Below are 16,151 nucleotides of genomic sequence, written 5' to 3'. Positions count from 1 at the left end.
ATAAATGGTTTCTTCTTAAGCAGGGGCAATGCCACACTTTTTTTGGGATGCAAAGACCAAAGTAATCAGTCTCTAATCCAGTTCACAAGCTCTATACTCTCCGATGCTATGTTGAGCATAACATTGGCAGGTCATGGTCCCAGTGGCCTATCCCAGGAGTAGGCAATTCCGGTCCTCGAGAGCCGGAGCCAGGTCAGGTTTTCAGGATATCCACAATGAATATGTATAAGATGGATTTGCATGCACTGCCTCCTTGAGATGCAAATCTATCTCATGCATATTTATTGTGGATATCCTTAAAACCTGACCTGGTTCCGGCTATCGAGGACCGGAATTGTCTACCCCTGGCCTACCCTCATTCTATCGCCAATGCTCTTAAGCACTCAATATAAAGTGAAGGGTTGAAGACAGCAGGAAGATCACATGAAAGTGGTAGTGGGCATTCTGTAAAGCAGAGGTGTCAAAGTCCCTCCTCGAGGGCCGCAATCCAGTTGGGTTTTCAGGATTTCCCCAATGAATATGCATGAGATCTATTTGCATGCACTGCTTTCATTGTATGCTAATAGATCTCATGCATATTCATTGGGGAAATCCTGAAAACCCGACTGGATTGCGGCCCTCGAAGAGGGACTTTGACACTCCTGCTGTAAAGCAATTAAGGCTTCATTCATCCCTCCCTACAGATGTGTATGTGCAGTGGGGGATGAAACCAGAACCAGTTCTGGGCTCTGATGTCATTTGCAACACTAACACCGATACTTGACAAGGGAAACCCTGAAATCAAGGTGTCGGGGAACAGGAAAGAGGTAGCTCTGTGTCCATCATCTCTCTTCCTTACACCGTAATTGCTAGGAATGAGAACTTGTGGAAGAAAGTTGGAAACAGTAGCCCATGGTCCCACTTTAGAGTAAAGGGTCCATACCCAATATTACTCACTGGGAAATGCAATTGAAAATTGTTCTTAGACTTTACATTCCACCGGAACGTGCAGCCCGGATGGGGATTACTGCGTCGCATTCTTGCCCGAAATGCAATCAGGCTCACGCATCTTTGAGTCGCATGTTTTGGACCTGCCCAGCAATCCAGCAGTTTTGGAGACATCTTGGCCTATATACCACATCGCTTTGGGGAAGGCGATGGCTTCCGCAACCGAGGGCGTTATTTGGATTTTATAATATAGCCTCGCCCAAACCCGGAAGAATGTCAGCATTTATCTCCAGAGCCCTTTTGATGGGAAAAAAAGCCATCCTCACCAACTGGCTCTCCCGTGATCCCCCGTCATATGCACAATGGAGATCCCTAATGATAGTGCACGCAACACTGGAGAGACGCATGGTGGGAGACTTGACTTTTGGCCCGGGTCGCAAATTTTGTCAGGTGTGGGAGCACTTCTGGCAGGACCTCACACCGCGTGCTCGCAGTAGACTTTTGAATCTTTAAGATTTTATTCCCACTCTCAGCTGTTGGACTGGCCATGGATTCTGGGGGAGGGGAAGGGAGGGGGGGATGGGAGGGGAACTGATTATATTGTTGAAAATGTTATTTCCTGAATGGTACTACTGTTTGTATTTGCTTCTTACTGCTGGAATAATAAAAATCATTTAAACATAGAGTAAAGGGTCCATTCAAAATAAGAAGGAAACAATTGTGGGCAGAGGGCAGACTCAAGTGAAAACAGCAGGTTTTTAACCTTATGAAAACAAATGCAGAATTGCTAATGACAGCCCTTGACCTCTGGTTTTTGTTTTTTACACCAGTGGAAAAGTAAAAGAAATAGAGAGATTTTCAGGTGCAAATTTTATAGATTTTCAATCATTTGAGCATTTATTCACAGCCCAGAAAAATATTAAGTAAAATAGCCCACTTAGACTTCTCCTATCCATCATGCCCTTTACAACTTAGGCATGTTGCAGATGAGATGTATTCAAGCCTGGACCAAAGGGCCATAATGGTCACTTGCCCCAATGGAGACCCAAGGTAGCCAAAAGAGGATACTTAAAGGGCGTAACCCCAGGAAAGCTCCTCTTCCAGCCTTTGGCCACCAATGGGCCTTGCTTGGGCTGGGGCAACCATCAAGTGAAAGCAGGCTGGGATTCCCCCATTCCACTCCCCTTTTAAAAACACAGGGAACCACACGTCTGTCTTCAGGTGTCTGCTGATGCCAAATTTTCAGATGCCTTCCTTTCACAGAAAGTGCTGTGTACAAGTGGGCATCTACAATGGCCTCTGCTAGACGGACCGGCCAGTGCCAGCGTCTTTGGCCTGTGACTGAATTTTAAGGAAACCGTTCAGCAGACAGAGGGCGATGTCATTTGCTACAGAGCCTGTAAAGAAATCAGGATTTAGAAGGGATGTTCTCCTATGAATATCTTCAGTCTGATGACAGAGCTGCCTCTAAAATTGACCACGGTGTTGACGGTGACCATTTCCAAGTCCAACTCAATCTCTCTTGGGCCTTTTATGGGACGAGTCATAACCAGGGTTGCACTGATGGGGCCTGTTTGCTGCAAAGGAAAACCAGAAACAGTGAGTGGTGATATTTAGGATGTTCTCATCTTAGAATTACAGTAATTTCAATGTTTATGTTAAAACGGTTTTTATTGATGAAAACAAAGTCATTGACATACAACCAAAGAACAGACCAGAACAACCAAAGCAACAGAATAGAGCATGTCAATTGGTTCTATCATCAAAACAATTTTATATTATAACAGTCCAACACCCAAATCCTTCCTATAGATCCCCCCGTTTATGGTAATGCAAACAATGTTGATCGACGACCCAAGAATATCACACAGCAAAATCAGCAAACCATACAAAATATCAATACCAAAAGCAGGTAATAAAGAGAAAGAACATTCCAGTCATCAAAAAACAGAAGGTAAAACCAGAAACCCCTCCCCCATGTATCCCCCCCCCCCAAGAACCACCTCAAAGGCAACCAAACATGACAAGAACAACAAGATTACATTTGCTTCAAGATCTTGGCAGTTTTAAGAAAAATTTAAAGGCTGTTTTGTTTGCTCAAGCATATTGTGTGGTTTGATTATAATTAAGATACAGACGAGGTCTGACAATTAAGTTCGCATACTTACCTCCGTGCGCTTACATTGGCAGCACTGTGCAAACAACTCGGTAAAGTTTCATAACGTTGGCATATCAGTTGTCTCACAGCTAAGTTTGTGTCGACATGTGGCGGTGTCTTGCTGAGTGGCATTCATTATTGTGTGCTTTTGTGTGCTGTTGCAAGAATGTCAGCGCTTAAATTAGAGCAACAAATAAACATTACATTTCTTGTTAAATTTGGCAAGAGTGGAAGTGAAATCTGGGACATGTTAGTCCAAATTTATGGGGATAATGCCATGAAGAAAACGGCAGTGTACAAATGGATTAAACGTTTTTCTGAGGGGAGAGAAAGCATCACTGATGGAGAAAGGTCACAGCGGCCAGTAACGAGCAGAACTGACAAAAACATTGCAAAAATTTGTAGAATTGTGCGTCAAAATCATCAGCTGACTGTGAGAAGCATAGCGGACCAAGTAAACATCAATAGAGAAACAGGAAAATCTTAACTGAAAATCTTGGCATGAGAAAGTTGTGTGCAAAAATGGTCCCGAAGGAGTTTGCCGACAAACAAAAGCAAAGGAGAGTCGAATTTGCCAAGAGCTTTTGGAGAGGCATGATGATGTGTTGAGCCATGTTATAACTGGTGATGAAACATGGGTGTACCAATAATGACCTTGAAACAAAGCGTCAACGTTCACAATGGAAGTCAACCAATTCTCCATGACCAAAAAAGTTCTGCCAGTCCAAATCAAGAGTCAAAACTATATTGCTAACCTTTTTTGATATCCGAGGGATTGTTCATTATTAATTTGTACCAACTGGACAAACAGTTAACCAAGTTTACTATTTGGAAGTGCTGAAAAGGCTGCGTGAAAAAGTTAAATCGAAAATGACCTGAACTTTTCGACAACGATTTATAGCTCTTGAATTACGACAATGCACCAGCTCACACAGCAGTCTGTGAGGGAGGTTTTTTAGCCAGAAAACAAATAACTGTATTGGAACACCCTCCTACTCACCAGATCTGGCCCCTAATGACTTTTTTCTTTACCCAAAAATAAAGGAAATATTGAAAGGAAGACATTTTGATGACATTCAGGACATCAAGGATAATATGATAACAGCTCTGATGGGCATTCCAAAAAAAGAGTTCCAAAATTGCTTTGAATGGTGGGGACTAGGCATTGGTGTCAATGGATAGCTTCCAAAGGGGAGTAATTCAAAGGTCACCGTAGTAATATTCAGCAATGAGGTATGTAGCACTTTTTCTAAGATGAATTTGCAAACTTAATTGTCAGACCTCGTATAGGTATTTTGTCTTTTGTATATATGTGATGTAGATTAATTTTATGTAGGTACTTTGTTACCCACCTAGTTAATAGTTGAGAAAAAGTATCCCCAGTGATGTCGCCTTGAGCCTATTTAGGTATGTGTGATGCACAAATGGAAGATTAGATTAGATTAATGCCACAATGTCGTCGGATGTTTGTAATGAATACTGGGATCAAAAAGTATTTGAAAAAGAAAGAAGAAACTCTTTAAAAGTGATAAAGAGAGCCAGAAAAGTCATCCAAGTGTCTAGTAAGTGGATTATCCGCCTCTGTACACTCATTGTCATGTAGTTTGCAGTGGCAAGGGCCTTGTTTTCATCCAATGTATGGGCACCACCTGCTGGCTGTAATTCAGAAGCATGGGAAATGTTTTTGGGTTACTTAACAGGAAGGAAGAAAGGAATGCCCAAAGTTACAAAAGTATTGGATGTTTTCACAACAGGTTAACAGAAAGGTCAGGGGCTCTTCTGGAATGCAGTCTTCATATATCAACATAACACAGCCTGGGACTATCTCCTGTCCCACCAATCTGGGGTGTGTCGTGGCTTGCAGTCCTCCTAACTTTTAGTAAAGTTGGACACAGTATAACTACATTAACCCTGCCTAATGTTTTACACATTGCAGGTTGGAGTCAGTGAATGGCGCTAAACTTATATTTTGTAAAGGGTGCTCTTTAACAGAATAGTAGCAAACAAGAGCGGCCCAAGGCAATCAGCTAGCTGCCTGAGGTGAATGATGAGACCGACCCCCCAAAAAAATTCTACTTGTAATTGTTCCAAAGGTTGGCGCTTCTCTCGTTGCCCATCTGAGGCCGGTCCAACATCTCTCTACTGCAGCCCACCCTCTTTGACATAACTTCCTGTTTCCATTGGGATGGGCTACAGAAGAGAAAAGACGTTGGGTTGGCCTCAGATGGGCAGCGTGTATAAATTGCCAATCTTTGGAACAATTAAAGGTAAAATGGGGGAGGGGTGTTACATAAGAACCAATGGTCCATCAAGCCCAGTAGCTCGTTCTCATGGTGGCCAATCCAGGTCACTAGTACCTGGTCAAAACCCAAAGAGTAGCAACATTCCATGCTACCGATCCAGGCTAAGCAGTGGCTTCTCCCGTGTCTTTCTCAATAACAGACTATGGACTTTTCCTCCAGGAAATTGTCCAAACCTTTCTTAAAACCAGCTACGCTATCCGCTCTTACCACAACCTCTGGCAATGGGTTCCAGAGCCCAACTATTCTCTGAGTGAAAAAAAAAAATTTCCTCCTATTGGTTTTAAGAGTATTTCCCTGCAACTTTCTCTTGGGAGCTCTGTTATTAAGAGGGGCTGTGGTCAGGGATTGAACTGAAGGGGAATGGAGAGTGGCGCAATTCTCTATAGGGCGCCACAGCGTGATTGACATGTGGTTGGCAGCCACTTTATAGGCGGCCGCCAATATCAACACCTTATAGAGAATCCGGGTCCAAGTGCAAACTCTATAACAGCATTTGGGTGCCAAGATTTCATGATTGATTACTAGCATGTACCAGTGGCGTAGCCAGGGGAGGGGGAGGGAGCTCTGGACCCTCCAAAGTTACAGCAGCCATTGCAGCGCTATCCAGCCTCCCAATCTCAACCCTGCTTGGTTTCTTTTTACAAAGCCATGGTAGCAATTCTCCTGCAGCAAATGCACCAAAGCCCACAGGAACTGAATGAGCTTTGGTGCATTCGCCAAGGGGGGAATCACTACCACAGCTTTGTAAAGGGAGCCCTATATTTGTAGGGTTACCAGAATTTTGTCCGAAGAAACCTAGGCTCATGGACCCGCCCCATTCTGCCCCTAGCCCTTACCCTTAGCCCCGCCCCATTCTGCCTCTGGCCCCGCCCCTTCAAAGCCTCATCTTTGTTTCCCGACCTCCAGGTCGCATCTGGAGGGCATCCGAGCACGCGCGGATGCACATTGCAGCTGTACTCACTCGAGGAACGCAGAGAGGGGGGAGACATGATCGAGACGTTCAAATATGTCACGGGCCGTATCGAGGTGGAAGAGGATCTCTTTTTCCTTAAAGGACCCACGGCAACAAGAGGGCATCCGTTGAAAATCAGGGGTGGGAAATTTCATGGCGACACCAGAAAATATTTCTTCACCGAAAGGGTGGTTGGCCGCTGGAATAATCTTCCGCAACAGGTAATTGAGGCCAGCAGCATGCCAGATTTTAAGAAAAGATGGGATTGGCATGTGGGATCTCTTCATGGAGGTAGTTAGGGGGTGGGCCATTAGTGTGAGCAGACTAGATGGGCCATGGCCCTTTTCTGCCGTCATCTTCTATGTTTCTATCCGTGCATGCTCAGAGGCCCTCCAGACATGGCCGGAAAGTTGGGGGCTTTCCAAAACCCAGACAAACTGCACGGGTTTGGAAAGTCCATCCAGGCACCTAGACAGTCCTCAAAAATAGGACATATCCGGGTTTTCCCGGACATCTGGTAGCCCTATACAGTATATGAAAGCGTCTCATTCTACAAGGAAGAAAAGTATTCCACAAATGGCTGCACGGAACTGAGTTCCCCATTAACAGAATTAAACGTATAAGCTACCTACCCTCATGTAGAATTCTCTTCCTTCATTTCCCGACTTGATCTGGAAGATGTAATAGGCACCAGGGTAGCGGGTAGTAGCCTGCATTTGGAAGATGTCAGAAGGCACCGTACGCTCCGATACCATTTCCATGTGTCTGTGCAGAATGGTGAATGGCTGGTCCCTGCAACCAGGGTTTTCAGCAGGGCACATACAGCGACTGGTAAGAGACAGAAAAGAAAGACCTCATCAACCCCTAGTTCTATGCAAACTTCTCAACCAGGACTGGAAGGCAAAGGCGGCAGTCACTTTTTCAGTAGCTTGGGAAGGGACATGCTCCCCCCTCCCAGAAAGATCACAGCTTTAGTAAATGAAAAATGACGGCAGATAAAGACCTGAACGGTCTCATCCAGTCTGCCCATAAGTTATAATCATTAAAAAAAATACATGATTAGATTAACTTGTCTCTTCTTTGATATTTCTGGACCATAGACTGTAAAGTCTGGTATTGTCCTAGGTTCCAAATGCTGAAGTTGTCGTCCACGCTCACTCCAGCCTATCCAACCATCTCGTTGTTTGCAGGACATTAACCGTAAAATCTGGCTAGTAACATCCTCATGTTCCATATTAGTGGAGTTCACATTGATGCCCTCCCCAGCCCAACCTACACCAAATCACCATGTATAGATAGCCCCTTAGTCCTTGGGAATTGGGGGTGCCCTCCCTACTTTAAAAATGCAGAATCCCAGAGTTTCATGAAGCCTCTCAGATAGGGTTACCAGACATGTCCTCTTTTTAGAGGACTGTTCGGGTTCTCGGAGGGACTTTCCAAAACCTGGCAGTTTGTCCGGGTTTTGGGAAACCCCGTGCTTCAGCCGCGTCTGGAGGGCCTTCAACAAGCATGCACGGATTACATCACACGCATCCATGAATGCTGGAGGCCCTCCAGATGTGGCCTGGAGGTCGGCAAAAAAGAGACGAGGCTTTTTGGGGGTGGAGATGGAAGTGGAACGAGGCGGGGCGGGATGGGGCGGAATGGGGCATGTTGTAGGCAGAACAGGGCGGGGCCATGCATCCAGGTTCTCTCGTCGTTAAATATAGTAACCCTACTCTCGGTTATCTGTGTTTGGAAACCCCCCCCCAATCAGAACCAACTTTTCAAAATTATTAGGAGTGCTAAACCCAATGAAAATGACCTCACCCTAGACCAGGGATCTCAAAGTCCCTCTTGAGGGCTGCAATCCAGTCAGGTTTTCAGGATTTCCCCAATGAATATGCATGAGATCTATGTGCATGCACTGCTTTCAATGCATATTCATTGGGGAAATCCTAAAAACCCGACTGGATTGCAGCCCTCAAGGAGGGACTTTGAGATCCCTGCAGTAGACATAGTCAAGGAATTTGTTCAATATTAGGAGTGCTCAAGCACCCACAGAGCTGGCTTCTATATGTAGGACCCCGCCCCCTAGGGATTAAGATTTTAAATGAGTTGCCAGAAATTGATTTATTTAAACGGTATTCTTTAATTGATTAGCAATTTAAAAGCTTGGGATACCCTGGACTGGAAAGACAATAAAATGATATGATCCCTCTAAGACAGGGGTAGGCAATTCCGGTCCTCGAGAGCCAAAGCCAGATCAGGTTTTCAGGATCTCCACAATGAATATGTACGAGATGGATTTGCATGCACTGCCTCCTTGAGATGCAAATCTATCTCATGCATATTTATTGTGAAGATCCTGAAACTATTTTATTTTACTTTTTGTGATTATGATAAACATACCGATACCGAGGGCCTCAAAATAATACCTGGCGGGCCGCATGTTGCCCCCGGGCCATGAGTTTGAGACCACTGGTTTAGACTGAGTGCCCTGATTATCCTGACCTAAAGATCACTCCAGCCTGTTTCCTCTCCTGTATTTTCAAAACATGTCTTAATGTTCATCAGAAATTTCCCAGATGGATCCCAATATGTTTCTGTTGTGAACATCATCTACCACTATGCGGCACAGACAGATGGACATATTTATACCGATAATCCCAATTGCCATCATTTCTCACGTCTGGCAATGTACATGCATATCAGCTGTCCCAGCTATGGGTACTCAATCACAAACTTTCAAACTGAATGCAGGTTCATCCGACAGGGTTAATCCACTCCTGGGTTTACCCTGTCACATTCAGAGACTTGTAGTCTTGATTTTCTCAGGGAATACAATGCAAAAATCAGGACTATAAGTCCCTGCATGCAATGGGGTAAACCCAGGTTTGGATCAACCCTGTCAGGCAAATTTGCATCCAGTTGGCTACCCTAATCAATTGAGGCCTGCTACAATGATTGTACAATTTCTACAATGAACAAGGATTTTCATGGTCACTGAGGCACATCCTCCGTGTCTCTAGTTGACCAGCATGTGCTGCTACTGTATCAACAGCAGTTGGTGATGGCAGCCACCTTCTCTTGCTTCCCACCCCAGCCTCTGGGACCAAGAGCTGGGTCATCATCAGGCTCCATAAAAAGGAGGATGGATTGAGACATCCGCGTTTTACTTCTATTGCTTTCAAAGGAAGTCAAACCCGGAGGCCTAAAATTTAATGCTACGAAATGCAAGTCATGCGGCGCTCAGGAACAAAACCACGTACACTGAGCCTTTGTCGCTAAGCTTCCTCATCAGCCTATTTTCTTCATATTTTGAGTCCCATAAGAATATATAATGGTCTCACTCAAAATATGAAGGAAATAGGCTGATGAGGAAGCTTAGCGACAAAGGCTCAGTGTACGTGGTTTTGTTCCTGAGCGCCGCTTCTGATGGCCTTCTAAAAGCAAGATAAGATGATTAAAAAAGTATGTTGAAAAATGCTATTCTGGTATTGAAGAGACTCTTTGTAAATTACCAAAATTAAAGTTTGTGACCTTTTATAAAGAGATAGCATAGTGCACTGCAGCTTGAGTTACAGGGCTAGCCGATTTGTAACTTGTAATTAATATTACAAGCATTTTAATTTTCTTTAAGCATTTTGATAATGATTCTTCCACTGTTGCATTTGAAATAGTTTGCTCCTGCTATAGTACTGGCATAATGGTCTGAATATTTTTTTTTTTAATTATATTTTAGAACAATATAGTTTGCAAAAGTGACTAGGCCACTTACTTATCATTGAGGGTTATATATGGATCCTCACATTTCACGGGAGCAAGACATTTAAATGACCCCGGGACATTGAGACAGGTCTGCTGCACTGTACATGTGTGGTTCCCATAATCGCATTCGTTGATATCTGAAATGCAAACACAGACGATACGTGTTTTCAAAATCCTTAAATAAAGTAGGTAGAGAATGACATGGGAACAAATTTCTCCCTGTGCTCGCGGGAACTCATTTTTCCTTTCCGGCGAGTTCTTTTCCTGTCCCTGCCCCATCCCTGCAAACTCTGTCCTCATCTGCACAAGCCTCAAACACTTTAAAATCATAAGAAGCAACATTCTAGAGCTCAGATTGTGATGTCATAATGCCTCATTCCACCAATGCCTAAGCTCTGTCCTCATCTGCACAAGCCTAGAACACTTTAAAATCATAAGTAGCAACATTCTAGAGCTGATTGTGATGTCATAATGCCTCATTCCACCAATGCCTAAGCTCCGTCCTCATCTGTACAAGCCTAGAACACTTTAAAATCATAAGTAGCAACATTCTAGAGCTGATTGTGATGTCATAATGCCTCATTCCACCAATGCCTAAGCTCCGTCCTCATCTGTACAAGCCTAGAACACTTTAAAATCATAAGTAGCAACATTCTAGAGCTGATTGTGATGTCATAATGCCTCATTCCACCAATGCCTGAGCTCCGTCCTCATCTGCACAAGCCTCAAGCACTTTCACATCATAAGTAGCAACATTCTAGAGCTCAGATTGTGATGTCATAATGCCTCATTCCACCAATGCCTAAGCTCCGTCCTCATCTGTACAAGCCTCAACCACTTTAAAATCATAAGTAGCAACATTCTAGAGCTGATTGTGATGTCATAATGCCTCATTCCAACAATGCCTAAGCTCCGTCCTCATCTGTACAAGCCTCAACCACTTTAAAATCATAAGTAGCAACATTCTAGAGCTGATTGTGATGTCATAATGCCTCATTCCACCAATGCCTAAGCTCCGTCCTCATTAGAAACATAGAAACATAGAAAGATGACGGCAGATAAGGGCCGTAGCCCATCAAGTCTGCCCACACTATTTACCCACCCTCTTAAATCTACTGACCCCCTAAAGAATAATTGTAATTATACTGTCACTCTACTGACCCGCTCATTCAGTCCTAGTGACCCTATCCCTTGTAATTATACTGTCACTCTACTGACCCGCTCATTCAGTCCGAGTGACCCTATCCCTTGGCATGACCTCGTAGGGATCCCACATAGGTATCCCATTTGTTCTTGAAGTCTGAGATGCTGCGTGCCTCGACCACCTGCACTGGAAGCTCGTTCCAATGCTCAATCACTCTCTCCGTGAAGAAGTATTTCCTGGTGTCTCCACGAAACTTCCCTCCCCTGAGCTTGAGCGGATGTCCTCTTGTGGTCGAGGGTCCCCTGAGAAGAAAGATATCATCTTCCACCTCTACCCGTCCCGTGATGTACTTAAATGTCTCAATCATGTCTCCCCTCTCCCTACGCTCCTCGAGAGTGTAGAGCTGCAATTTGCTCAGTCTTTCTTCGTACGGGAGACCCTTTAGCCCCGAGACCATCCTGGTGGCCATCCGCTGAACCGATTCAACTCTGAGCACCTCCTTACGGTAATGCACAAGTCTCAAACACTTTTATATCATAAGCGTTCGAGGCTTATGCGGTTAAGGCAGAGCTTACAGGAATGGGGAAGGGATAGCGACAAAACTCGCAGGGATGGAAATCCTAAATATATGCTAAATATTTTTCCTTAAGAATTGTTTTAAAACATTCCAAAAGTTCTGCACCGATGAATTCAGTTCCCCAAGCACAGCGTGAAATATGTATGACAGGTTGTGCTGTGGTCAGACTAATTTTGAATGAAAGAACAGTGACTAACCAGACTTTTAGAAAGAATTCATGTATTTAGCATTATCTCAGACCTATATTCAGGGAAGACTGCATGCCTATCGGCTATCAAACAGCGCTTCAGACCTTGGCAGCAAAAACTGCTACTGGAGATACTCTGGGCAGGATCTCTCTTCACCTTTGAGTACAGGAATGATCCACACCTTCCTCAGGCTTTTTAGTAACATAGTAGCTGACGGTAGATAAAGACCCGAAGGGTCCATCTAGTCCAGGGATCTCAAAGTCCCTCCTTGAGGGCCGCAATCCAGTCGGGTTTTCAGGATTTCCCCAATGAATATGCATTAAAAGCAGTACATGCAAATAGACCTCATGCATATTCATTGGGGAAATCCTGAAAATCCGACTGGATTGCGGCCCTCAAGGAGGGACTTTGAGACCCCTGATCTAGTCTGATGAACCTGATTCAATCTAAAAATTTGTTGGGGGTTTGTTGTTTTTTGTTTTTTTTTGGTTCTTCTTCTTAGCTATTTCTGGGCAAGAATCCAAAGCTCTGCCCGGTACTGTTCTTAGGTTCCAACTACTGAAGTCTCCGTCAAATCTCAATCCAGCCCATCTACACCATCCCAGCCATTGAAGCCCTCCCCAGCCCATCCTCCACCAAACAGCCATATACAGACACAGACCGTGCAAGTCTGCCCAGTACTGGTCTTAGTTCAATATTTAATATTATTTTCTGATTCTAGATCCTTTGTGTTCATCCCATGCTTCTTTGAACTCAGTCACCGTTTTCCTCTCCACCACCTCTCTCGGGAGCGCATTCCAGGCATCCACCATCCTCTCCGTAAAGTAGAATTTCCTAACATTGCTCTTGAATCTACCACCTCTCAACCTCAAATTATGTCCTCTGGTTTTATCATTTTTCTTTCTCTGAAAAAGATTTTGTTCTACGTTTATATTTCAAGTATTTGAACGTCTGAATCATATCGCCCCCCCTGTCCCTCCTTTCCTCATATGGCTGTAACCAAACCGCATGGTTTAATTTTATAAAAGCCACTGCTAAGCTATGGACTGGATTCCCAGATATTTGGATTTTCTTTTTTTTTTTTTCAGTTCAAGAACATATTATCTCTGCCTTTGTCAAGAGTCTCAACGGCTGGTAATTCTATCACATAAATAGAGCATTCAATGCAGGTCAGATTTAGAAGGAACAGGGAAATATCTGGTGTCTCATCCTCACGACGCGTGTCAAAGCAATTCCTGACTGGTGTAGCCTGACTTTACTACAGGAAGAGGCAGCCGGAGCAGACCGCGAGTGATTTTCTTCCCCCGCCGGCACTCCAGCTGCCCTCGCCTGCCTCTCCTGCCTTTTGCGGTTTTTCAAAATTCGCGGGGGGTCCTGGAACGGAACCACCACGAATTTCGGGGGGGAGTACTGTATTTACCAACCTTTCTGAAGGTGCCACATCAATGAGGTTGCTTACCTTCGCAGCTTCTGCTGTCGTCGAGCAGAGTGTAGCCGGAAGGACAGGCGCAGTAGTAATTGCCAGGCTGGTTCACACATTTGTGCTGGCACAGGAACTCCGAGAAACTGCACTCGTCCATATCTAGAAGGAGAGCAAAGTCACCGCTTAGGGAAAATGGCATTTCAGGCACAGGAAAAACCCCAAAAAGGGAGCCCAAGGAGGCCTCAACGATGAGACAATCAAGGCACAGTGAGGACGAGATGTCAATAATTCAGCCACGGGTGTAAACGTCAAAGTTCACTTTCTTGACAGTAGCACCGCGAGAACTTGAAGACTCGACACTGATAGGGTTTTGGCATCTATGTCTTTGTCCAGTCTCAACGGCTGTTAGTTCTATCACATAAATAAAGCATTTCATGTGGGTCAAATTCAGAAGGAGCAGGAAAATATCTGAAGTCTCATCCTCGCGACTCCTTTGTTTTGTTTTTTTTTAATTTAAATTTTAATTGCAAATTTTCATAATATACAACAGACATTGAACATCAACCTTCAGTCACATCAATAGTAGAAGCATCAACTACTAAAAATGCTCAATAAAAAAATGCACATTTACCCTACAATTTTCACCCCAGGACCCCCCCCATCCCTCCCATCTCATATAGCCCCAACTCCATACCCCCATCCAACCCCCCCCCCAGAAACCCTCTCACCATCCAATGAGCCAACCAGGCAGAATGAACTAAGGAACCCCTACAGAGTATCCAATAAATCTCTTATTTTGATCGTGACTCCTTTGTTGTGCCATTTCAGACACAAGCCCAGATTGCAGGCTTCCCATCATATTTCTAATATTGGTTCCCATAAAAACCATTTTATTTTCAACTTGGCTGCACGCCGTTTTATGAAGATTTGTACTCTGAGCATGCTAGAAAAATGATAGCAAATCGGATACAAAATCACCCAACTCTATTGAGAGATCACTTTTAGAAATCATATCAACTTATAATGAAACATGTGCTCAGAGACATGGAGGCAAAACACCAAGGGGCGAAGCCCAAGAACATCGCCTCATCATCGCATTTTCAATATATTGCAGTTGATAGCAAAAAAAACTCTTCGTTCACTTTCTCATTTGATTAATAGTTCAAAAATGACAAGCTTATCTTGAATTACAGGTTCCGACGTGGCCCGTTTCGATCCTGCGTCAGGGAACCAAACCCTTAATTCAAAGTGTTATTTCAAAGGTGGTGTTGTCTCAAAAAAATTCCAAATAAGTTCTCAAAGGGGGAGAAGACCCGCTTGATACAACACCTGAGCACCAATAAGAATATCATTTAATGAAAATATGCGAAACGGGGTGTCCTCGGTGTATAAGAACATAAGAAATGGCTTCGCCGGATCAGACCCTAGGTTCATCCAGTCCGGCGACCCGCACTCGCGGAGGCCAAGCCAGGTGTTCCCTGCTGAGAAACCTCGTTTACTCGTATTCCCCAATGTGATTTGCGAGAAGGTGTGCATCCAACTTGCCCTTGAATCCCCGGAATTTTGGTCTCCATCACAACCTCCTCCGGGAGAGCGTTCCAAGCGTCCACTACTCGTTGTGCGAAACAGAATTTCCTGATATTTGTCCTGGGCCTGGTGCCCCTCAGTGTAGGGTCAGCGATAGGAGAAGACCTCCAGCGTTTAACATAGAAGGCACAGATTAACCAACCTGTGTCAGCACACCATCACTGGACACCTCACGTGTGCTCAAATTAATAAGTGAATAACTTAAACAGTGATATGAATACTTTATAAATCACACAACTGCTGTAACAAGCGTGCGTCCCGCTAAGAGAACCCCCCCCTGCCAACTCCAGCAGGTAGTAAACTCCTCCCAGCTGGCTTGGCATTCTAACTGATCGTCAATTCCAACGACACTGGCAGCGTGCCAGATTTTAAGAAAAGATGGGATTGGCATGTGGGATCTCTTCATGGAGGTAGTTAGGGGGTGGGCCATTAGTGTGGGCAGACTAGAAGGGCCGTGGCCCTTTTCTGCCGTCATTTTCTATGTTTCTATGATTATTCTTCTGCCTCCTGTTTGGCAACGGGTTCCTGATGAAGGGACTTTTTGTCTCCGAAACCTGGCTTGGTTGAACCTACTTCCAGGATGCACAGTTAATATGTTCTCCTGTCTTGACTACGGACATTTGGACCAATCATTAAGCTAAGTCTGAGTTTACTACCTATTGGAGTTGGCTGGGGGGGTTCTCTTAGCGGGACGCACGCTTGTTACAGCACTTGTGCGATTTATAAAGTATTCATATCACTGTTTAAGTTATTCCCTTATTAATGAATTTGAGCACATGTGAGGCGTCCAGTGATGGTGTGCTGACACGGTTCATAGACAAAACCACGGAAGACAAAGGTGTGCGCCAACTGAGGACAAGACGGAGGCGCGCGCCGAAGAAAATGACAGTTTTTAGGGGCTCCGACGGGGGGTTTTGTTGGGGAGCCCCCCCACTTTACTTAATACAGACGGCGGCAGCGTTGTGGGGGGTTTGGGGGGTTGTAACCCCCCTCATTATACTGTAAACTTAACTTTTTCCCTGTTTTTAGGGAAAAAGTGAAGTTTTCAGTAAAATGTGGGGGGTTACAACCCCCCAAACCTTCCACAACGCCCCCACAGCGCAGCGCGATCTGTATAAAGTAAAGTGGGGGGGTTCCCCCCA

General features: G+C 44.5%; 1 protein-coding gene across 1 annotated transcript in view; it reads right to left on the bottom strand.

The window, feature by feature from the left end:
- Positions 1–1,780: 1,780 nt before the first annotated feature.
- Positions 1,781–16,151, bottom strand: part of FBLN5 (fibulin 5) — a 115,006-nt gene continuing 100,635 nt past the window's right edge. The window contains exons 8-11 of the mRNA XM_033952519.1: positions 13,459–13,581; positions 10,101–10,227; positions 6,973–7,168; positions 1,781–2,504 (exon numbers count right to left, since the gene is read on the bottom strand). Of these exons, the coding sequence (XP_033808410.1) occupies positions 2,343–2,504; positions 6,973–7,168; positions 10,101–10,227; positions 13,459–13,581 (608 nt within the window). The 3' untranslated portion in view covers positions 1,781–2,342. The remainder of the gene's footprint in view (positions 2,505–6,972; positions 7,169–10,100; positions 10,228–13,458; positions 13,582–16,151) is intronic.

Source organism: Geotrypetes seraphini, chromosome 7, assembly GCF_902459505.1.
Source record: "Geotrypetes seraphini chromosome 7, aGeoSer1.1, whole genome shotgun sequence".
In the NCBI taxonomy this organism is placed as follows: domain Eukaryota; kingdom Metazoa; phylum Chordata; class Amphibia; order Gymnophiona; family Dermophiidae; genus Geotrypetes; species Geotrypetes seraphini.
This window is presented reverse-complemented; position numbering and strand designations above follow the sequence as displayed.